At 44.3% G+C, this 24,769-nt stretch overlaps 2 protein-coding genes across 4 annotated transcripts in view; both read left to right on the forward strand.

Moving 5' to 3' along the window:
• The window catches only part of camta2 (calmodulin binding transcription activator 2), a 23,277-nt gene extending 17,288 nt beyond the window's left edge, over positions 1–5,989 (forward strand). For both annotated transcript variants that reach the window (XM_084487091.1, XM_084487090.1), the window contains exons 21-25: positions 1–141; positions 771–842; positions 3,046–3,224; positions 3,690–3,764; positions 3,991–5,989. The exon at positions 1–141 is cut by the window's left edge and continues 64 nt beyond it. In XM_084487091.1, the coding sequence (XP_084343217.1) occupies positions 1–141; positions 771–842; positions 3,046–3,224; positions 3,690–3,764; positions 3,991–4,045 (522 nt within the window). In that variant the 3' untranslated portion in view covers positions 4,046–5,989. The remainder of the gene's footprint in view (positions 142–770; positions 843–3,045; positions 3,225–3,689; positions 3,765–3,990) is intronic.
• A 1,731-nt stretch (positions 5,990–7,720) lies between these two features.
• Positions 7,721–24,654, forward strand: ephb4b (eph receptor B4b). 2 transcript variants are annotated; one of them, XM_084487249.1, is made up of 22 exons: positions 7,721–8,687; positions 9,908–9,978; positions 10,259–10,401; positions 10,824–10,956; positions 11,190–11,453; positions 12,125–12,293; positions 16,793–16,948; positions 17,111–17,250; positions 17,436–17,628; positions 17,772–17,908; positions 18,346–18,499; positions 18,732–18,825; positions 19,245–19,309; positions 19,601–19,714; positions 20,147–20,403; positions 20,817–20,963; positions 21,177–21,245; positions 21,501–21,550; positions 21,722–21,821; positions 22,301–22,494; positions 22,853–23,011; positions 23,736–24,654. In XM_084487249.1, exons 1-22 carry the CDS (start codon positions 8,594–8,596, stop codon positions 23,839–23,841), a joined length of 3,009 nt encoding a protein of 1,002 aa, XP_084343375.1. In that variant the 5' UTR covers positions 7,721–8,593; the 3' UTR covers positions 23,842–24,654. The 2 variants fall into 2 exon arrangements, with proteins under 2 accessions (XP_084343375.1, XP_084343376.1); XM_084487250.1 differs by lacking the exon at positions 22,853–23,011.
• The last annotated feature ends 115 nt before the right edge of the window (positions 24,655–24,769 follow it).

Below are 24,769 nucleotides of genomic sequence, written 5' to 3' on the forward strand. Positions count from 1 at the left end.
GCCACGTGGGCAGAGTTCCTCAATGCCTCCACCAATGGGAGGATGGAGAGAGACTTTGCCCTGTTGACTCTGAGTGACAGTGAGCAGAGAGAGCTGTATGAGGCGGCCAGAATCATCCAGACCGCCTTCCGGCGCTACAAGGTCATATAATATATATAGTAATATATATAGATCATCTATACACATAGTCATGTAATCTATACACATTATATCATCTATATACATTGTCATGTAATCTATACACATTATATCATCTATATACATTGTCATGTAATCTATACACATTATATCATCTATATACATTGTCATGTAATCTATACACATTATATCATCTATATACATTGTCATGTAATCTATACACATTATATCATCTATATACATTATTATATCCTCTATATACATTATTATATAATCTATATACATTATTATATCCTCTATATACGTTATTATATCATCTATATATTATTATTTCAGCAATATACATTACTATATAACATGTATACATTACTTTAATCTTACAAATCTTTAATCTTAATCTTAATTTTATATTACTATATCTACTAAATGCATTATAACGTAATTTATACACATTATATCATCTATATACATTACTTTATCAGCTATATACATCTCTTCATTACTAGGTTACAGTCACTACTATATCATCTGTACTTTTATATCCTCTATATATAATATGACATCTGCTATAGTAGATCATCTGAATACAATACTATGTAAATAAATACATATATTTATATATTCATGTTCAGGGTCGGAGGTTAAAGGAGCAGCAGGACATGGCCGCTGCAGTTATCCAGAGATGCTACAGGAAATATAAGCAGGTGTGTGTGTGTGTGTGTGTGTGTGTGTGTGTGTGTGTGTGTGTGTGTGTGTGTGTGTGTGTGTGTGTGTGTGTGTGTGTGTGTGTGTGTGTGTGTGTGTGTGTGTATGGGGTGCGCACGTACTAACATGTTTTTCTTTTGTCAACTATTCAATTCTATCTGTATTTTCTCTCTCTCTCTCTCTCTCTGCCTCTCTATCTCTCTCTCTGCCTCTCTCTCTCTCTGCCTCTGCCTCTCTCTCTCTCTGCCTCTCTATCTCTCTCTCTCTCTCTGCCTCTCTCTGCCTCTCTGCCTCTTTCTCTCTCTCTCTCTCTGCCTCTCTGTCTATGTGTCTCTATCTCTCTAGCTAACATGGATAGCATTGAAGGTAAATGTGTATTGGTGTGTAGCAATGGGTATCAGTGTGTGTGTATAAGGGGTGTCCTTGACCAATCGACTCGTCAAATCTGATTCGTCAGGCCAGACCCGTCGTCGACTGATCATCGAATCATGATATCAATTTTTTTATATGTGGCTAATTCTTTTTGACTTTCGCATGGTCTAATTGCTTGAAAATAATCAATTGGCTGATCAGGGTTTCCCAATGCAGTCAACAGCTGAATGTCTGACCACCAAATGCCTCTACCAACGAATTAGCTTTTCGCAAAATTAATTCAGACAGAAAATAACAGAAACTATAGGCTACTATTTCCCTTGTAAACTATAACACAGACTAATAATATAATTATGTACAGGAATTTAATATAAAACATCTATGAAATCAAAAAATGGTTTAAATAAATGAAATCACCCAAAGAGTGGCTGGTCTCTTTGGGGGTGCGGAGCGCTGTTCTTTAGTTTCAGTCTCTAGAACAAATGTGGCACCATTCAATTTAGCAGAACAGCATAAATGCACCACTGAGTACATGAGCTTGCTTTTGCCACAATTTGAGTTTAACATTTATTTTCTGACATTGTTTATCCTTCTAAACCTGGGGTGGGGAACCTTTTTGACATCAAGGGCCGTATCCATTTTTGTAACTTGTTTCTGGGGCCACACTTTTTTTAGGCCTATAAAAATAACTCACTCACCACATAACTTGCATGCAACGTTTTCTCTCTCTTAATTTGGTCTGGTGAAAGCTGCTTGTTGGGCACCCAAACTTCGCTTAAGTGCGTTTATTTTGTCCTTGCGTAACTGCCCCTGCAATTCACTTTGCCTAGCATATTTAGTACTGTAATGATGTTCCAGGTAGCGATTCTCCACACACAAGGAAAACTGGCCTGCCCTTTACTTCAACAAAGAAGTAATCATCAGTCCATTTTTCTTGGAAAACGTGACTTTCATTATCAACCTTCGTTTCTTGGCGGATGCCATGCTAGCCATCAATGGTTAGATTTAGAAATGACACTGCGACTTGTTTAGGCTACCCCAATGTGACCCTCAACATTCCAAAGTAAACAAAAAGGAAATTAACCTTTTTCTCCTTAATTCATTTCATTCACAAGTCGTCACTTATGCTTGTATAACTATATTGTAGGCTAGGCTATATGCTTTGTTAACATTTTATTAAATCCGCAGGCCGGATGAAAGGCTTTGGCGAGCCGTATCCGGCCCGCGGGCCGTACGTTCCCCACCCCTGTTCTAAACTAATAGTCTACAATGTGCTACATGTAAACAATGTAACGGTTGGTTGGTACCACTGCCTTTACACAAAGGGGTTGTAAAACAAGCAATAATTTATTGAAAGAAAAACACAAGACTAGTCACCCCCACAAAATATAATTGTATATAGGCTTTTCCTTCTATAAGCCAAGCAATGCTGAGGTAAATCAGTTTTTTATACTGTTACACACACACACACAATTTTCCAGACTAAAATAATAATAATATTCCACTATTAAGGACAATGTCAACCAAATGTAATTCTATCGAAGATTTGAATTGTTGAAGATTCAATGCCACCCCTTGTGTGTATAAGTGAGTATTACTGTGTGTTACTGAGTAATACTGTGTATTTGTGTGTGTATCAGTGAGTATTTGTGTGTATTAGTGAGCATGAGTGTGTGTTTAGGTGAGTATTAGTGTGTGTATGTGTTTGTTAATTACTATGATTTACTACGTATTAGTGAGTATAAGTGTATCAGTGTGTAGTAGTGAGTATTAATGAGTCCTGGTGTGTAATTGCTGAGTATTAATGAGTCCTGGTGCGTATCTCCCCAGTACGCTCTGTATAAGAAGATGACCCAGGCAGCCATCCTCATCCAGTCCAAGTTCCGGTCGTATTACGAGCAGAAACGCTTCCAGCAGAGTCGCAGAGCGGCCGTCCTTATCCAGCAGTACTACCGCAGCTACAAGGAGTATGAACGCCTTAAACAAGGACCACACAACCCCCGCCTCAAGTAACTACTGCTATATATAGACACATTTGTATATATATGTATATATATATACATGCACATCTATACTCTCCTCATCCAGCAGTACTACCACAGCTGGACCCCAAGTCACTACTGCATCTATATTTATACACACTAAGGGTGAACCGGTGCACAAAGCTCATGGTTCGATACGATCGGGTATGCACGAGTCTTTTATGATGTTTTATGACATCCGTTAATACCATGGATTCCTTATTTTACAGCATAAACAATAGGGTAGTTGCCTGCTTCATAACGTTAAATATAGATGAGTAATTTAAACACACAGCTTCATCAAGGAATGCATAGATCAGCAGCCAATCGCAAAATAAGGCCACAGAGCAGAGAACACCTTAAACAAAATAGGACCGGTTGAAATTGTTCAAAGTGTGACTGCCATAATGAAACAAGGCTTTGTTCTTAAGTTGTGTTGTCTTGTGTTTAAAGGGGGTCGTTCCTCACCAAGAAGCAGGACCAGGCCGCCAGGAAAATCATGCGTTTCCTACGACGCTGCAGGAACAGGTAATACTCACACCCACACAGACACACACACCGACACACACACACCGGGTTTACTATACCTGTGAGGACCTTGACTTACACACAAACCCAAACCATACAATTAACATAGAAATGATAATCAGTGAAATTATACTGTGTGTGTGTGTGTGTGTGTGTGTGTGTGTGTGTGTGTGTGTGTGTGTGTGTGTGTGTGTGTGTGTGTGTGTGTGTGTGTGTGTGTGTGTAGGATAAAGGAACTGAAGCAGATGAAAGAGTTGGAGCGAAGAGGACTGACCACCTGATCCCTAAATATTAATATTACAAATTTATATTAATTTGTAATATTACTACTAATAATAATCATAATAATATTACTTATTATACTAATACTAATCATAATAATATTGATATGTATAGTATTACCAATATTATTAATATTATTTTTGTTTATTATAATAATGATAATACACTCCAGCCGCAGCTGGTAAACCTCTTAAAACTATGAGATATATACTATAGATATCTATGATGTAGATATATATAGATATATAATATATAGAGACAATGTGTGTTGTTTACAGCATGTGTGTGTGTGTGTGTGTGTGTGTGTGTGTGTGTGTGTACATGCACGTGTATCCGTGTACATGTGAACACGTCTATATGTTGTGTACATGGTGAAACATCCCTCAGCAATGAAGATGTCAGGATACAGTTTGTACTTCTGATTGGCTAGCTCATCCGTACTGTTTTCTGATTGGCTAGCTCATCATTACTGTGTTCTGATTGGCTAGCCGATCAAACTGTTCTAATTGGCTAGCTGATCATAACTGTTTTCTGATTGGCTAGCTGAACATAACTGTGTTCTGATTGGCTAGCTGATCACTATTGTTTGCTGATCGGCTAGCTCATCATTACTGTGTTCTTATTCGCTAGCTCATCATTACTGGTTTGTGATTGGCCAGCTCGTCATTAGCTAGCTTGTGGGAGGCCTGACTCACTCAGATTACCAGAAAGAAGACTCCCTCTGTTCTTAGTATGGTTGCAAGACAAGCATACTGTTGGAATTCTTATTATTAATATAACTATTCCACCGGTTATCCAACCGACTAACAGTAAGCCTTAAACTAACCGTTTCCATATGACTAACAGTTAGGCTACAGACTAACAGGCTTTCTTCAAATCAGCTAACTTGTTCCCTCATTCCCTATTCCCTCTAAAGTGAACACTATATAGTACACTATTTAGGGAACAGGTATAGGGAGAATTCGGACATGAATTTAACACCGGGAATGCATCGGTGGGACTTGTATTCGTCGCATAAACAAGCCTGATGACAATGAAAACTGCTATGCATCATGGGATACAGTGCGAACATATGTGAGAATCAGTTGTGTACTTTTTTTGAGGTCCATATTTGGTGTTAAGTAGTGCACTATATAGGAAAACCGGATTTGTACGGTCCCATTTCGGCCAATACTACACAGACGATTCAATGGTTACACATTAAAGGGCCCCTATTTTACCACCAGGCGTGACTGTGTGGTTAGCCATTACAAGCCGTTTCAAAATCTGCCCTGCCCTGTGACTTGGTGACATCACGATTGGGACCGTCCCCCTAGGTATATTGTGGATAGACAAGCCTAATGGTAGACGGATCTATCCAGCGTACATCTAGATGGACACTCCCACTCGTGGTGTCACCAAGTCACAGGGCAGGGCAGATCTCTAAACGGCTTGTGATTGTAAACGACAGCAGACTAGCTGCTCGCTACAAGACTAGTGGCTAGCTATCAGACTAGCAGCTATCTAGCTGACTATCAGCCGGTGTGTCTGGCTCACTAGGGCTGAGGAGGACTCGGTTCTGGATGTGAGGAACGCGGAGAGAAGAGGTGTAAATACTGTAGATAGCTTTAGTCTCCCGTTCGTCCCAGCACTTCTTAAACTTGTTCCTTTTGTTCCACAGAGTGGCCGTTATATTCCATATATCCTAATAACATCAGATCAAATGAGAAATATATATATATATATAGCTACTATTGTTGGAGTGATGCCTTGCATGCATTTGTATTGTTTTTGCATTTTAAAAACCGTTAAGAGATATGAATCCATTGTCAACTGAAATTATTAATCTTTTTTTTTTTGCTGTTTGCATTTTGCAGTTTGTGTCGACAGTTTCTGTAATTTATTTATGAGGTTGTCACGGCAACCGCTGCATTATAACGAGCCTATCTTTGTAAACAAATAAATGTTCCTGAAACATATGATCTTGTCTTATGTCACCAAAGAAAACGATAGTACAAAGGTACTAGGGGTGGGTGGGGTCAAGCCAAAAGTGCAACCATCTCCTGGTGGACTCAACGTTACGTTACCAACTCAGTGTAATCTGCGTGGAAGAGAATTAATGGTATCATCCAGCAGAGGGCGCCATAGCGTATCGTCTATAGACTACACATCCACTGTTCTGCTCATGTTTATTCTATAGTGTTAGTCTATAGTCTACATATCCACTATGTTCTGCTCATGTTTATTCTACAATGTTGACAAATGTGGTCTATAATCTACACCTCAACTATGCTCTGCTTATTCATCATTCATTCATCTGTTCATTCTATAGTGTATTGTCTATACACCTCACAGAGACAGGTCATTAAGGAGCAGGTAGGGGGTAAACAGTACAGAGATGGGTCATTAAGGAGCAGGTAGGGGTAGACAGTACAGAGACGGGTCATTAAGGAGCAGGTATGGGTTAGATAGTACAGAGACCGGTCATTAGGAAGCAGGTAGGGGTGAGACTTTACAGAGACAGTTTATAAAGTCCAGGTAGGGGTTGGAAAGTACAGAGACAAGTCATTAAAGAACAGGCAGGGGGTGGACAGTACAGACAGTGAATACTGCTGCCATACAGGAAATGCCTCATGCTAGATTCCTGTGCTGACCCTGATTGTCTGGGGGTCACTAGCCAGGGTGGGGCATGTTTCTAGGGGCAACCAGGAGCATAAAACCAGGCTTTCACCTGTCCCTCTCTCTCTATCTCTCTCCATCTCTCTTTTCTCTCTCGCTGTCCCCCTCTTTCCCTCTCTCTTTCTCTCCCCTCTCTCACTCCTCTCTCTGTCTCTCTTTTCTCTCACTGTCTCACTCTTTCTCCCCCACCCTCTCTGTCTCTATCTCTGCACCCACCCACCCCCAACTCTCTCTTTGTCTTTCTATTTATTTGAATGGAAAACATACATTTCTCCCCGCTAACACAGGTTAAGTAAATCCCACAGGTCACAATGGAATTGAGAAATGTATGATATGGTAGTTCTACAAATGATAAAACATTGTATAATAGTTCTACAGATTATGAAAACACAGTTTGGTAGTTCTACTGACTATGAAACATAATTGATAAGTTATACACATTATAAAACACAGTTTGGTTGTTCTACTGATTATGAAACATAATTGATAAGTTATACACATAAATCACAGTAAAGTAGTTTTACAGATTATAAAACATAATTGATTAGTTATACACATTTTGAAACACAGTAAGGTAGTTTTACAGATTATAAAACATTTTAATAGTTCTGCACAATATAAACCACGGCAGGCTATAATTGTTCCACAGATTATAAAACGTTGTATGCATACCAAGCAGGTACAGATGTGTTTCTAATATCCTGTTATAGCTTGAGATGTCTTTCTGATATAATATCTTGGTATAGCACACACACACACACACACACACACACACACACACACACACACACACACACACACACACACACACACACACACACACACACACACACACACACACACACACACACACACACACACACACATAGCTTCTGTTTCAGAGTGACAAACAGCAAAGCCAATCAGCGGCCTCCTGCCAAGGGGGGCGGGACTTAGAACATCAGGGTCTCGGATGTCCCGTGCCAGCGGTAAAGGATCTCCGCGAGGGAAGTTTCGAGGAGTACTCACGAAACTATTTTAGTTTGTTCCGTTACTCCGGTTCGGTTTCCTATGTTTCCGTTACTCCGGTTCTCTTTAGTTAGGGTCCCGGTGCGACCGGACCGTCTGGTGGAGAGCGAGAGACTTGAAGATAGAGAGAAAGAAGTGGAGTAAGTAGCTGAGGAGGGGAGAGGAATGTGGATTGGGTGGGAGAGGTAGTGTGTATTGCAGTTGTGTGTATGTGGATGTGTGTGTCTGTGGGGGGGAGGGGGGGGCGAGGTTAGACCCCTCCTCCATCAGTCTCGGGAGTCGTCAGGCCGGCGAGAGCGCTCGCTGTCCGGCTGCAGATCCTACCGCTGACCCGCGCCGGACCCTCCGGATACAAGTCAACAAGAACCCCAAGAACCGATCGAGGAACCGAGCCCGGGACCTAGGGGGGCACGTTGAGGAAAGAGTCCGGAAGTCCAATAGGATCACGGCCGCTTTTCAACATCTGCTTTTTTTTTTAAGGATCGGTGGTTTTTAAAACGACCCTCAACCCGCGACAGGATTTCTATTGTAGTTCTATTGGATTTATGTTGTGGACCTACTGGAGTTCTATTGAAGATCCACTGGGAGTTCTACTGAAGTTCTGCTGGAGCTTTAGTGTCGGTCTTCTGGAGTACTGTTAAAAGTTATGCGGGATTTCTATTGTAGTTCGGTTGTCGTTCTATTTGAGTTCTGCTGAAGTTACACTGGCGTTCCAACCGGGTTGAATTGATTCGAATTTGGAAGGAGTCCAACGCGTTCGACCGTAGTGTAGTCGGTGGATACTGTAGCGGACGGTATCGGGTCGCTCGGCGCGTGCCGGGTGCTGGGTGCTGGTGGGCTCTAATGAGGTCCGTGGGGAGGACGGAGCGCGAGGCCAGCTGATGGCGCCTCGAGGCGCGCGAGGCGCCGGGACCGAGGCCGTGCTGCGGCTCCTGCTGCTGCTGGGCTCGCTGTGTGCGTGCGGGGCGGAAGAAGGTAAGACTTTAAATGCCTTCAAACTATACTTTGTCTCCTTGAACGGAACCTAGCTTAAAGTATGCGACAACTATAGTTATCTAACAGCGACCGTACAACTTAAATACTCTAGCTGAGAAATAACTACAAGTATAATTAAAGCACTCTCACCAAGCACTCACTAATAAATGACTTGACTGTCTCCTCGAACTAAACACAAGTATAAAAAATACTGTTGCCATTGTTGTACGACTACAATTAGTATAGCCTACTCTAACAACTCGTTTATACTGAAACTAAATACCAGAACTAAATGTTCTAGCTAGGAATAACAGAGGAGAGACAGAACGAGGGAGGGATGACAGAGGAGAGACAGAACGAGGCCCGAGGGAGGGATGATAGACTTAGAGAGAATGAGGGAGGGATGATAAGGGAGAGACAGAATGATGGAGGGATGATAAGGAAGAGACAGAATGATGGAGGGATGATAGAGGAGAGACAGAATGATGGAAGGATGATAGAGGAGAGACAGAATGACTACTACTGCTAGTAATATTACTACTGATATTAAAACTACATCTGCTGGTAATACGTCTACTGGTAACAATACTACTGCTGCTATAATACTACTACTGCTAGTAATACTACTAGTGTTAGTGGTTATACTTCTGCTGCTCATAGTATAACTTCTGCTAGTAATACTTATACTGGTAATTATACTACTGCTGCTATAATACTACTACTGCTAGTAATACTACTAGTGGTAGTGCTAATACTTCTGCTGTTCATAGTAAAACTACTGCTAGTAATACTACTAGTGGTCGTGGTAATACTAATGCTGCTCATAGTAAAACTGTCGCTAGTAATACTACTATTGGTCGTGGTAATACCACTGCTGCTCATAGTAAAACTGTCGCTAGTAATTCTGCTAGTGGTAGTGCTAATACTTCTGCTGCTAATAATACCACCACCATTCCCCAGAGGTGGTTATGATAGTTAAACTGCTGATGATAATACCACCACTATTCCCCAGAGGTGGTTATGATAGTTAAACTGCTGATGATAATACCACCACTATTCCCCAGAGGTGGTTATGATAGTTAAACTGCTGATGATAATACCACCACCATTCCCCAGAGGTGGTTATGATAGTTAAACTGCTGATGATAATACCACCACCATTCCCCAGAGGTGGTTATGATAGTTAAACTGCTGATGATAATACCACCACCATTCCCCAGAGGTGGTTATGAACACCAAGCTGGAGACATCAGATCTTCGATGGACCAGCTATCCTAATGATGACCAACAGGTGACGTCTGTTCGTCTGCCTATCTTTGTGTGTCTATCTGTCAGTCTATCTAACCTGTCGGTCTCTATCCTGTCTGCCTGTCTCCGTCTGTTTCTATCTTGTGTGTCGCTAACCTGTCTTTCTCTATCCTGTTTTTCTCTTGCCTGTCTGTCTCTCTAACCTGTCTGTTGTTATCCTGTCTGTCTCTAACCTGTCTGTCTGTCTAACCTGTCTGTGTCTAGCTGTATGTCTGTTACCTCTCAGCCTCTGACCTGTCTGTCTCTAACCTGTCTGAGTTTAGTGGGAGGAGGTGAGCGGTCTTGACGATGACGCCAACAGTGTACGGACCTATCAGATATGCAGCCCTGACAGTGCCAGCTCCTATTGGCTGAGGACACGCTGGATCCCTCTCAGAGCTGAGACCATTCTCTACGTAGAAATACGGTGGGTTTGATTGACAGATAGAACATAATCGGATTGGTTGACGTAAACAAGGTGTATATGCATGATCTGATTGGTTGATGTAAACGAGGTGGATGAATTATCTGATTGGTTGATGTAAACAAGGTCTACACTGTCATTGTAGGGTTGGGGTTTGAGATGGTTTATAAAGCTTTATTGTTTTTCCATAAATCATATAAATGTATATTAATTAATTCAACATACTTGGAGTGACCTTGAATCTTCTCCGTTTTACATTTCTCTAAATATACAATGTATGATTAGACGATCAGTTAACGATGGGTCTGATGAATCAGATTCCACCATGTAAAATCTTAGTCGAACTTAGCTTTAACAGTTAATACAAAATAATATAATATAAATCGATGTACAACTGAAAGTGAGTGATGTGTGTTCCCCTTCAGGTTCACCATGATGGAATGTTCCAGTCTGAACTTCCGTCAATGTAAAGAAACGTTCAACCTGTACTACTACCAGAGTCCCACGGACAATGCAACGCTCACACAGCCCATGTGGATGGAGAACCCTTACACCAAGGTAGACACTGAACTAGTCTATTCTAACCCAACATGGTCCCACCTCATCAAGTCTAATCTAACCTAGTCTAACCTAATCTAGTTTTACCTAACCTAGTTTTATCCCAATTTGTCTAGCCTAATCCAGTTGAATCAAATTTATTCCCCTCGATTTTAGTCTAATTAATAAATCTGAAATACATTTTTATCAATGATCTGAAATTAATTAAAGATTAAACCAATATTAATTTTCAGGTGGACACGGTGGCTGCGGACCACCTGTTGAGGCGTGGGGGGGAGCGGCGGTCTAATCTGAAGACCCTGCGAGTGGGTCCCGTAGGGTCTGGTCCTGGGGGGTCTGGTCCAGGGGGGACCACCGGGGGCGTGTACCTGGCCTTCCAGAGCCAGGGAGCCTGCATGGCCCTGCTGGCGGTCCGGGTGTACTACAGGAAGTGCCCCGCCCTCATCCACTCCTTCACCAGCTTCCCGGAGACCATCCCACACACACTGGTTCAACAGGTAGAGACCATCCCACACACACTGGTTCAACAGGTAGAGACCGTCCCACACACACTGGTTCAACAGGTAGAGACCGTCCCACACACACTGGTTCAACAGGTAGAGACCGTCCCACACACACTGGTTCAACAGGTAGAGACCGTCCCACACACACTGGTTCAACAGGTAGAGACCGTCCCACACACACTGGTTCAACAGGTAGAGACCGTCCCACACACACTGGTTCAACAGGTAGAGACCGTCCCACACACACTGGTGTAGTTAGAGACCGTCCCACACACACACTGGTGTTGTTAGAGACCGTCACACACACACTGGTGTAGTTAGAGACCGTCCCACACACACTGGTGTAGTTAGAGACCGTCACACACACACACTGGTGTAGTTAGAGACCGTCACACACACACACTGGTGTAGTTAGAGACCGTCCCACACACACTGGTGTAGTTAGAGACCGTCCCACACACACTGGTGTAGTTAGAGACCGTCACACACACACACTGGTGTAGTTAGAGACCGTCACACACACACACTGGTTCAGCAGGTAGAACACTCACTCTCACTTTGTCCTCCAGGCGTAATAGTGTGTATGTGTGTATTTCAGGCACAGGGTGTGTTGTTTTTTTTGTGTGTGTGTGTGTGACAATGTGTATATTATGTGTGTATTCCAGGCGCAGGGTGTGTGTGTGGAGAACGCGGGGACCCCCTCTGGAGAAAAGACGAGCCGTCCCAGCATGCTTTGCGGTGAAGATGGTCAGTGGGTCGGGATGGGGACCATCTCCTCCAGCTGTGCTTGTCGCCCTGGTTACGAAGCCAACCAGTCACACCTCAGATGTCGAGGTGAGTTCACACGTTCACAGGCCAACCTGTTCTCTCATCCCCCTTATCCATGTACCATTAATGAGCCTAAAGCACCACAATCATTGGGGCTGTCACTTGTCTGAGTATACATACATCGGATCAGATTGGAATAATGGTCGGAGACCTGGCTGACTCCGCTACCCTAGGTGGCGCTGTAGCCCTTTCAACAAGTGGTACTAGAGCCACTTCCGGTTCACGGCTACGTAAAAGCAACAACAAACTATCTGGCGGCATACAAACAAAGATGGCGTACGAGGAGTTTGACGAGGCAACAGTAGCGTACATTTTGTGCATTTTTCACTGTATACAAATGCATATGAGGATATGACAACACTACCATTTATTACGTCGTCTCCTTCCACTTCCGGGTGAAATCCCCGACCGAAATTCTCGAGCATGCGCAGGACGCAAACTCCCGGCAATACGATACGATCGAGTACACATGCAGGTAGATAGCCGCCTATGACCGGCTCAAGCCCAGCTATCGTATCGACTTCGCTAATCCGGTCCTGAGACGATCCTTTTGGCGAAGCAGATCGAATAAACCTGTTTACATGAATCCAATCTTTATTCGATGCGTTCATTACACGATTAAGCTCCAGCATGTAAACACGGTCAATGTGTCCACCTCTATTGGACGAATCGATGCAATTAAACAATGAAAGCATCATGGGATATGGTTTTGAAATAGGTGTGAATCAGTTTTGCACTTATTTTACGGTCCATCATGGGTATTAAGTAGTGCACTTTACAGGAACCAGATTTGTACACTATTGTTGACAACAATAGTAAATACTGCAGAACTAGAAAATGCAATTTCTGAATAAATTGCGGTGTGAATGCTGGCTGTTGGCTTTAAATCATTTGTAACATCACAAGAGTTGAATGGAGTTTAAAATAGAGTTCAAAAGTTTAAAGTCTGAATGGAGTAAGAGTATAATAACACAACAATAAAACAATACATTCACACAAACATTTTAATAATAGTTGCTAGTTGCCTAGCGGAGTTCCTAAACCAGTCATAAACAATGTCCAACACGTTCAGAATCCTGACCAGGACGGGGAAACATGACCTCATCTAAATTCAAACCCGCCACACCCAACCAGTGACCACCTTTGGTCCTGAGCCCACCCTCCCTTCCACGTAGCCACTGCTGTACGTCGGGCTGGTCTGGAGGTGATCAGAGACCTTCCTGTTGTTCTCTGGGGTTCAGAGGTCATCGCGCTGGAATCAGGACGAGTTGTCAGGAGCACGAGCGGCCTCATCTGCTTCTGGTTAACCTGGAACACACACGCAGACACACACACACACACACGCTGCTCAAGGTCACTTCCTGTCTCCATTGTTCCTGTCTCTCTCTCCCACTCCCTCTCTCTCTGTCTCTCTCTCTCTGTCTCTCTCTCCTGCTACCTCTCTCTCTGTCTCTCTCTGTCTCTCCCGCTACCTCTCTCTCTGTCTCTTTGTCTCTTTCTCTCTCTCTCTCTCTCTCTCTCTCTCTCTCTCTCTCTCTCTCTCTCTCTCTCTATGTGCATGAGCGAGTGTGTGGGAAGTGGTGAGTGTTCGGTCAGACTTTTTTTTGGTTCGTCCTCGAGATAAGCGATTCTTCAACGGCACACTCCTTTTGTTAAACTATTGTTTGGTCGTCCGTTTGTGGGAGAAGAAGATGGGTAAGGCAGACACGGCGTCCTCCGAGACTCCGCCCCCTATTGATCCGTCACGGGATCGGGGCTGACCCCCCCGGTCCCGACAGGACAGGCGAGCAGGTGTCGCTGGTTAATTGAAAGCAGGGTGTTTATAGGTTTATAGATGCGCTTGTGTGTGTCATCTCTCGCCATACCGTCAGGGTGACAGAGTCATGTATAGTGTTGGTTATTCACCGACACTGCCCTTAAGCAAGAGCTACAGATTTTTTGAGAGTTTGCATGCCTGGTTTCAGAACAATTCAGCTTGGTTACAAAAGACCCTAGTCTGACTCATGTGCAGTCTCTAAGGAGAACAGCCTTTATGTTTCTAGAGGAGCCATCCGAGTTCACGTTTCATGCGGAGTCCAAAACACGGGGATTCATGTTACACTGTCTGTACGAGCACAGGCAGTTTGAGCTGTTTTGAGAGTGGTGATCTCGGACCTCAAAAATGTGCGTGCCTGCAAAAGCAAAGACAGATGACGGGGCTCGAACCTTCCAGCAGCAGTGCTGGAACCACAGCTACAGGTGGATTAGTGGGACAGCCTTTAAGCAGGGATCAGCTATCGACAGCAGAGCCGAATGCCGCTTGTCTGATTTGACCTGTTGGATGAAAAAGTTTTAGGCCTGTAAGACATTTCACTGCAACAAGGAAAACTCTGAAAGCTGGTAGAACCAAGAATACAAAGAGAGCTGACCTAGGCGTGTAAAATGATCGTGTTTCACGGGTTAATCTCTTTTACCCAACATTTTCCTCACTGCCTCTCTGTTTCCTCTCTATGGAAAAAACGGCATTGGTCTCATTCAATATTGATGTATGAATGGAAAAACCTAAAGAGGTCTTTAATTAAAGATACCCGTACTCTTAAGAAACGTCATGTGTTTTCCCTGCAGGAATCACACCTTGATACAGGTAATGACAGTGATTGAGATCCTTAATGAAAGAGACCTGTACCTTAAAGGAACTTTGTGTGGTTTTCCTGCAGGAAGCACACAGTCATTCAAGTAATGGCAGTGATTGAGGTGTTTGGCGGAGGGCCAGGTGTTGTGCACTCATCGCACCTCAGCACAGGTGCAGCCACACATTCTGTCTGCCGGTCTAGACATTCAGATACTATCTCATGATGACTGGGTATATTGAACTCATTTGCAAACTCAGTGCTACAAATTTGAGCCATTCTTTTTACCTCCAAATTGGACCATATCATGCAGACATCACTTTAACTGACCAGACAGGCTTCTAGGTCACCAGTCTTTCAGCAACATCGCCCAGTTCTCTGTGTCTTACACTCAAGGGATTGTTTCCATAGATGCAAAGAAGGAGTTTGATGGGGTGGGACTTTATTTTGACAGTTTTGGTTGTATTTGGGTTTGGTCCAAAGCTTATCTCGTGGGTTTGCTTTGCATATTCCTCTCCTGAAGCTACGAACAAATTTGTTTTTTTTTCCCAGCTTTCAAGGACTACAAGACAAGGCTTAGTCCCCTTCTATTCACGCTTGCTATCGAACCACTCAACTCTTAGATCCTCTCCACTGTGTCACCGTATTCATAGAGAGCGCAGAGCACAGTTTGTCACCCTGTATGCTGACAAACTATTATTCATACTGGACCCAGTGTCAGCGGTCCACTATGTATTGCAGACCCTGTGCCACTTTAGATGACAACTCGGTAGTAGTGTTTTTTTGTTTGTGTTTCTCCCCAGATTGCCTCCCTCTCCCCCCTCCTTCCTACAACTCTAGCAATCAGTAAATTGAGTGCACCTGTGCTCAGCAGAGTGGGCCGTATAAAGCTGGGAGCAGACAGGAGTACTGGGCCAGTGGCTTTATATGTAGTCAACGCGCTGCATGTGTGCAAGCTAGTGAACAAAGTGCTGTGTTTCGTGTTGTTTCTTGGAACTGGCCGACCAAACCTCAGGAATTACTATTGGGCCGCAAATATCCATAACATATTCCACTGGTTCCACTTCCCCAATGTAGACTGGTGTCAGTCCTAAACCAGTCCTGCCTGTCAACATGACATTAGTCACAGCTAGGCTACTCCTCTCTCCCTCACAATACACTTCCTGCCCCATTGTATCTGCTGCGTTAAAAATGTGGTCTCAATTTAGACAAGACTTCCATCTAACACATTTTTCTATCTGAGGCAAAAAATTTAACAACGTCCACTCCCCCTCCCCCCCTTCTAAACTGGTCACCATCTTTTAATACTAAGAAAAACTGGTCTTCAAAAGTGAAGATCGACTGAACCTTCATCGATTTGAGTTTAGTTTCCCATCTGTTTGATATTAGTATATCTGTTTAGTAATACAACACTGAATAAGATTCAGGCAGCCTGGACCGAAGAATTTGGGTTTTGGAAGCCTGGCGTGATCTGGGACCGTCCTCTAGAGATAGACAATCTCATTATATATTTGACTCTTCCCTTTGGTCTGAAAATAGTTTGTGAGATTGACCCTGATTTCGCACAATGTGTTTCCATCCGGCTTGAGTCTCCTGTGAGCACCAATAGACAATGTATCTCATTTGGGCTGCGTAATAGTATTCTCTGAGATTTGGTAGGCCCCAGGTTTCCTTGTCAATTTGAGTGTCATTTGCAATTCTCCCCTGGGTTTGCTCCTGCCCAGAAAATCCAATCTGTAAACTGAGATTCTGACCGCTAGGGATAATAAGAAGTATAGAAATCTCGGCAGCACATTTATGTCACCACCTCAATTACTGAACTATTGATTTTTGTATTTGATTTGATAAAGGATTTCTCTCTCTCTCTCTCTCTCTCTCGCTCTCTCTCTCTCTCAGCCTGTCCATCAGGTCAGTTCAAGGCTGTTCCAGGACTGGCTGGCTGTAGTGTCTGTCCAGCCAATAGCAACACTCAAATCCCAGGCTCCACCTACTGCTTGTGTCGCCCTGGTTACCATCGGGCTGACTCGGACCCGCCCCACCTGGCTTGTACACGTAAGACCACCTCTCTCTTTCTCTCTCTCCCGCTCTCTGTCTCTCTCTCTCTCTCCCACTCTCTCTCTTTGTCTCTCACTTGCTTTGTCTCTCGACCTCTACCTCTCAGCTGTGTGTTTGTTGGATCAGTCTGGTTGACCTCTGATCCCAACCCCCCCGCAGGCCCCCCTTCCAGCCCGAGGCGCGTGGTCAGTCAGCTGAACCTCACCATGGCAACACTGGAGTGGAGTGAGCCAATGGAACGCGGCGGCCGGAGTGACCTCACATACAGCATCCTGTGTTCCTACTGTCTTCATGACCAGGTCTCACAAACACACACACACACACACACACACAGTCCCCACAACGAGGTCACCGACTACATGTTTCCAGGTGTCCGTGATTTATGGGAAAAGTTTGTTAGAAATATTGTGTGTTTGTGACTTGTGAGGACAGTGGGTTAGAAACATTGTGTGTGTGTGTGTGTGTGTGTGTGTGTGTGTTCCAGGTCTGTGGGACCTGTGAGGACAGTGTGATGTTCCAGCCCGCACAGCAGGGTCTGACCCAGAGGCGAGTGTCGATCTGGGGTCTGAAGCCTCACACCACCTACTCCTTCCGCGTCCAATCACTCAACGGGGTCTCCTCTCTAAGCCAATCAGAGCCAGCCTCCCAGACAGTCAACATCACCACCAGCAGAGATGGTGACCATCACATGACATCTTATGACATCTGATGACCATTATGTGATCATCATATGATGATGATCAAATTACATCACGTTACCATCAAATGACTGTTTTTGTTTGTGTGTTTGTGTGTGTGTGTGTGTGTGTGTGTGTGTTAGTCCCAGCTCCAGTATGGGGGGTGAGGAAGATTTCCTCATCAGAGAGCAGTCTGACCTTAGAGTGGAGTTCTCCTTCATCCCCTCCTCATCTTCCTCACTCCACCATCCTCAACTACCAGACCCGCTATGCAGTAGAGGTACACGCACACACGCACGCACACACACACACACACACACACACACACACACACACACACACACACACACACACACACACACACACACACACTATTATCCTCAACTCCCAGACCTGCTACACACTAGAGATACACACAGTCCTTACTGACAGCTCCTCTATAGGGGTGGGTTCATATGTAAGGTATAATTCAATACCTTACATTCAGTCAATTGTGTCTATATATAAGTATTTATAAATGCAGTGTGTATGTGACTTAATATATTATGTATATATTAAAGTATGTATTTAAATAAATACAGATACAGTTTATGTGTATTAATTTATCATAAATATCATGTTTTTTAAAGCGTATTCATATAGTATTTGTGTGTATGAATGTATGTGGTATATCATGTATATATAACGGTATGTATATCTATGTATGTATCAATACAGGGCTCTGATTGGATGTACAGCCTGAGTGACCGCTCCTCTATAGTACTGTCTGGGCTCCAGCGCTCCAGCAGCTACAGGGTCCAGGTCCGAGCTCGCTCCCAGGCCGGCTACGGACCCTTCAGCCAAGCCACCAGCTTCTCTACCCAGCCTGAAGGTCAGGAAACACCCAGGCTGCTACTCCGGCCTTCTGGATCTCTACACTCACAGAGACAGGCCGAGAGAAAGACAGACACATAGAGACATAGAGACAGACAGACACATTGACATTGAGAAAGACACAGAGAAACATACCGACAGAGAGACAGACAGACTGATAGAGTGATAGGCTATCTGTTGCTATGGTTGTTGTTTACATTTTGTTATCGTTTTTTCTGTCTGTGTTCTAGAAGGTCACGTCCACCGCTGGGTCGTTTGGATATCTGCTACCATGGCAATAATCCTACTCGTTATCATGGCAATAGTTGCTGCATACTTTTACAGGTGAGGTGTGTGTGTGTGTGTGTGTGTGAAATAATCCCACCCCTAGGCAGCAAAGTGTTCCATACCACCAAATTGTCATCAAGACCTCTATCAGACCATCTCATATGCAAACGGTGAAAAAAGATAAATACACATATAGTGGCTGAGCAAAGAGTGCCAGAACCTCCTTTATACACAACTATTACTGCAAGATGGCCGTGACCTGTGGGAAACAGTAGAGAGAAAGAGTCAGCAACACTGGCGATGCTCATTGTGAGAGCATAAGCAGATTAACCCAATTTAACACAGGATAAACACAAATGAATACAAAATATCTGTGGAAAAATGGACAATGGACAAAATTGCAATAATAACGAGCCCTATTGAATGAACAATATTTCAGTAAATCTCGTTAATAACCCCCCCCCTCACACACACAGGAGGAGGAGGAGAGAACGTGATCATGACATGAACAACAAACAAGGACATTATCTGATGGGACACAGTGAGTACTAGTTCTAGTGTCTTAGTATCTCTCATCTCCTCTCTCTCCTTTTCTCTCTCTCATATCCTCTCTCTCCTCCCCTCTCTCCTCTTCTCTCTCTCATATCCTCTCTCATCTCCTCTCTGTCCTCTTCTCTCTCTCCTCTTCTCTCATCTTCTCTCGTCTACTCTCTCTCATCTCCTTTCTCTCCTCTTCTCTCCTCTCTCCCCTCTCTCTCCCCTCTTGTGTCTCTTCCTCTCTCTTCCTTTCTAAACTCCTCCTGTCCCTGTGTAACCAAGTGTGTTTCCATAGCGATGAAAGTGTACATCGACCCCCTGACGTACGAGGACCCCGGGGAAGCCGTCCGAGAGTTCACCAGAGAGATCAACCCCTCCTACGTCAAGATAGAGGAGGTCATAGGAGCAGGTGACCCATCCGTCTCTCTACCTGTCTGTCCATCTATACCTGTATGTCTCTCTGCTTGTCTCTCTCCTCACGTCCATCCCATGTCTCTCTACCTAGCTCTCTCTCTCCTCATGTTCGTCCCATAACTCTCTACCTGTCTCTCTCTCATGCGTGTCGCATGTATCTCTACCTGTCTCTCTCTCACGCGTGTCCCATGTATCTCTACCTGTCTCTCTCTCTCTCTCTCTCTTCATGTCTGGCCGATATTTTGCCACCTGTCTCTCATGCATCTCCCATGTCTTTCTACCTGTCTCTCTCTCATGCGTGTCCCATGTCTCTCTCCCTGTCTCTCTCATGCGTGTCCCATGTCTCTCTCCCTGTCTCTCTCTCATGCGTGTCCCATGTCTCTCTCCCTGTCTCTCTCATGCGTGTCCCATGTCTCTCTCCCTGCAGGTGAGTTTGGGGAGGTGTGTCGGGGGCGTCTGCGGGCGCCCGGCAGGAAGGAGAACTATGTGGCCATCAAGACGTTGAAGGGGGGAGTGACGGACAAGCAGAGGCGGGACTTCCTGTCGGAGGCATCCATCATGGGACAGTTCCAGCACCCCAACATCATCCACCTGGAGGGGGTCACCACCTCCCCCACCCCCTCCTCCCCCGTCATGATCCTCACAGAGTTCATGGAGAACGGAGCGTTGGACAGCTTCCTGAGGGTGAGACAGCCTCATGCAGACAGACAGTTTACTGGGGGTGAGACAGGCTCATACTGACAGACAGCTCCCTGAGGGTGAGACAGCCTCGTGCAGACAGACAGCTTCCTGAGGGTGAGAAAGGCTCATACAGATGGACAGATTCCTCAGGTGACGACAAACTCCTTGAGGCAGTGTCCTCCTGAGGGGGAGACAGTCTCATACAGACAGACAGGCAGCTTCCTGAGGTCAACAAAGCCTCATGCAGACGGACAGCTTCCTGAGGGTGAGGCAGGCTCAGAGACAGAGAGACAAAGTAGAGATAGACACTCATAGACAGGCCTTCTACTGTATTTGTTAATAGTGTTTTTGTGTGTGTGTGTGTGTGTGTGTGTGTGTGTGTGCGTGCGTGTGCGTGTGTGTGTGTGTGTGTGTAGCTGAATGACGGTCAGTTCACCACCATCCAGCTGGTAGGGATGCTGCGAGGCATCGCTTCAGGGATGAAGTACCTTTCGGACATGAGCTACGTCCACCGAGATCTCGCCGCCAGGAACATACTGGTCAACGCCAACCTGGTCTGCAAGGTGAGGCTTGACCCCTGACCCTTAACGTCTGAACCACTGAACCCTGACCCTTGAAGCCCAACCACTGAACTCTAACCTCTGAACCCGCAACTTGCAACCGATCAGATCAACGGAATGTGTGGCATATCAGAGGTAGCCATCTTGGTTGTTTAGGAAGATGCCCTAATGACTCTCCAATGTGTGTGTGTGTGTGTGTGTGTGTGTGTGTTTTAGGTGTCTGACTTCGGTCTCAGTCGGTTTTTGAGAGAAAACTCCTCGGATCCAACATACACCAGCTCCCTGGTAAGTCCCTTAACCTTATCTTATTACATTAACACTTATTTACACTTACTTATCCTATCACCTTAACCTTTATCCCCTCACATTAACCCTTAACCAGTGACTTCACCACAGTGACTACTATGACAGGATGCATGCTGTTTAGAGTCTCCCTCCACTAGACCTTATGGATGCCTGGAGAGTTGAACAGACAACTGTTAGGCACATACATTGTTGGACTGTAAGGTCATTCGTCTCTCGTTCTGTCTTCGTCTCTAGGGCGGGAAGATCCCTATCCGCTGGACAGCTCCAGAGGCCATCGCCTACAGGTCAATAATATTCATTATGTATTACTGATTATCTATTAGTGGTTAATGTTGAGTGTTTAGAATTGATCAATCAATTAGTCTCTTCACTGTTCATCATCGATTGTGATCAGTACTGCATCGTTAGGCTTATTGACTGACTGGAAGGGTGTTTCTGATTGGCTGACGATACAGGAAGTTCACCTCAGCCAGCGACGCGTGGAGCTACGGGATCCTCATGTGGGAAGTGATGTCATACGGAGAACGACCATATTGGGACATGAGCAACCAGGATGTAAGAAACACTGCCTGTCTGTCTACCTGCCTATTGTCTGTCTCCATGTCTGTCTACCTGTCTCTCTAGGTGATCAGTGCTACAGAACAGGACTACAGAGTGTCTGTCTGCCTGTCTGTCTATCTAGGTGATCAATACTACAGAACAGGACTACAGAGTGTCTGTCTGCCTGCCTGTCTGTCTCTATAGGTGATCAATACTACAGAACTGGACTCCAGAGTGTCTGTCTGCCTGTCTGTCTCTCTCTAGGTGATCAATGCTACAGAACAGGACTACAGAGTGTCTGTCTGTCTCTCTCTAGGTGATCAATACTACAGAACAGGACTCCAGAGTGTCTGTCTGCCTGTCTGTCTCTCTCTAGGTGATCAATACTACAGAACAGGACTACAGAGTGTCTGCCTGCCTGTCTGTCTCTATAGGTGATCAATACTACAGAACAGGACTACAGAGTGTCTGTCTGCCTGTCTGTCTCTCTCTAGGTGATCAATGCTATAGAACAGGACTTCCGGCTCCCCCCCCCTCCAGAATGCCCTGTGTCTCTGCATGCACTCATGCTGGACTGCTGGCAGAAGGAACGGGCCAATCGGCCGAAGTTCTGCTCTGTGGTGTCGGCTCTGGATAAGCTGATCAGAAGCCCCGCCTCCCTCAAGATCACACACCCCGACGGAGCTGGGTGAGACATTTCTCTCCTCCTGCTTTTTTCTCTCTCCTCCTCTCTTCTCTCTCCTCTCTTCTCTATACTCTTCTCTTTTTCCTTCTCTCCTCCCCCTCCGCCTCTCTCTTCTTCTCTCTTCTCTCCTTCTTTCTTCAGTCTCCTCTCCTTCCTCATCTCTCTCCTCCTCTCTTCTCTCCTTCTCTTTTTCTCCTCCCCTCTTCTTTCTCCTCCTTGTCATTACAGGATAACATACAAACAAACTCTCGTTTTCGTTCTTGCTGTCGCGCTCACTCATGCTTTCTCGCTCGCTTTTGCTCTCTCCCTCTCTCTCTCTCTCGCTCTCTCTCTCTCTCTTTCTCTCTCTGTGTCTATGTAGCTCGTCCCATCCCCTGTTAGACCAGAGGCGGCATCCTCCTCTCTCTCTCGGTGGCTCGGTGGGCGAGTGGCTTGGGGCAATCAACATGTCTCGTTACGAGCACAGCTTCCTGCAGGCTGGTTTCACCTCTCTGGACACTCTGGTCTCCATGGATACACAGTAATATATATACTATATACAATTGGTTCACAATTTGAGTAGACTATTCCGATTTTAGGGTACAGCCCTACTTATGCCTGCTCCTCTGAAGCACTCCCCCCTCCATTGAAGTTTTTTCGGTGGGAGACCTTATGGTTGCCCTGAATTCAGACTGGCAGGTTGACAACGTCAACGTAAAGATTGATAGACTAAGATATTTCTGTTTGTGTTGGTCATTTATGGTAATGAGTGGCTATATCTATACCATGTGACTATAACAGATCTCGTTTACAGTTGCATAAGAAATGGAAATACAGGGCAAATGGTGTTGTATGGCATTTTTGTGTATTTTTCAGTCTGACGTTTTCTTTATTAAAATGTTGTTATAATCATTCTAAAATGTTATGTCATTATAATATGACATTGTGAACCCAATATCGTGTATTGTATTGCAAGCTGAGGGGATCAACACACCCCTATTATATCTATTAAATCTATCTATTAAACTATATATACTACTATATATATAGATATATAAATGATAGATATAGTTATATATAGATAAATAGTTATATATACAAATATGTATTATATACAACTATGTATTATATACTGTATATACAACTATATATTATATTTATAGATATATATGTAGATGATAGTTTTATATAGATATATATATAGTTATAAATAGTATTATATACAAAAATATATATATATATATATGGCGTGTGTGTTTCCACAGCGACCTCCTGAGAGTGGGCGTCACCCTGGCGGGTCATCAGAAGAAGATCCTCTCGTCCATTCAGACACTCAGGAATCACAAAGCCACACCCACTCTGCCCTTCTGACGGATTCACCTGGCGGGATGCTCCCCGCTCAGCCAATCACAGCTCAGGAAACACAATGAATGATGACTCTTCGTCAGCATGCATCCGTCTCTAGCCAACCTGCAGCTAGCAGACTGATGACATCACCACTGATGCCGGAGCCAATCAGGAATGGACTGATTGACTGGGCGACCAGATCGATACTATGGAAACGTCTGAACAATATATATGACTCGTTGCTATGGAACCGTCTGAACCACATATATGACTTGTTGCTATGGATATACGTCTGAACTGTGTCTATGGATAATTACTTTGGAAACATCTGAACTGTATCTACTGGCTTATTGCTATGAATACATCCAAACTGTAACTATGGCTTGTTGCAAGGAAAACATATGAACAGTATATATAGGACTTGTTTGAACTGTAGCCATGGCTTGTTGCTATGGAAACATCAGAGCTGTATCTACTGGCTTGTTGCTATGGAAACATGTGGACGGTTTCTATGGCTTGTTGCTATGGAAACATCTGGACTGTATCCAGTGTTTGTTGCTATGGTAACATCTGGACTGTATCTTTGGCTTGTTGCCATGTACATAGGACCAGTAGCCTAGCACAAGGCGGGGGGCAGAGGCTGCAGCCGGAGCTGGAGCTGTAAATGAGCCATGGCCCAGTGTATTGTTGGTGGTGTTGTCTTCACATTGAAGGCAGTTTATATCTCTTAGTTTTCTACCTGATATTGAGTCTTTTTAACAAAATCCATTGTATTATTATGTTTTTTATTTTACTGTACTACCTTTTATACAAACCCAATAAATACCACTTCTACTGTGTGTGTGTGTGTGTACTATGATAGTATTATGTGAGTACTGTGGTAATGTTAGTACTTTAGTACTACAGTAGTTCTGCGGTATTATGTTAGTACTGTGGTACTATTGTAGTACTT

The sequence above is a fragment of the Micromesistius poutassou genome, assembly GCF_964030765.1.
Source record: "Micromesistius poutassou genome assembly, chromosome: 23".
In the NCBI taxonomy this organism is placed as follows: Eukaryota; Metazoa; Chordata; class Actinopteri; order Gadiformes; family Gadidae; genus Micromesistius; species Micromesistius poutassou.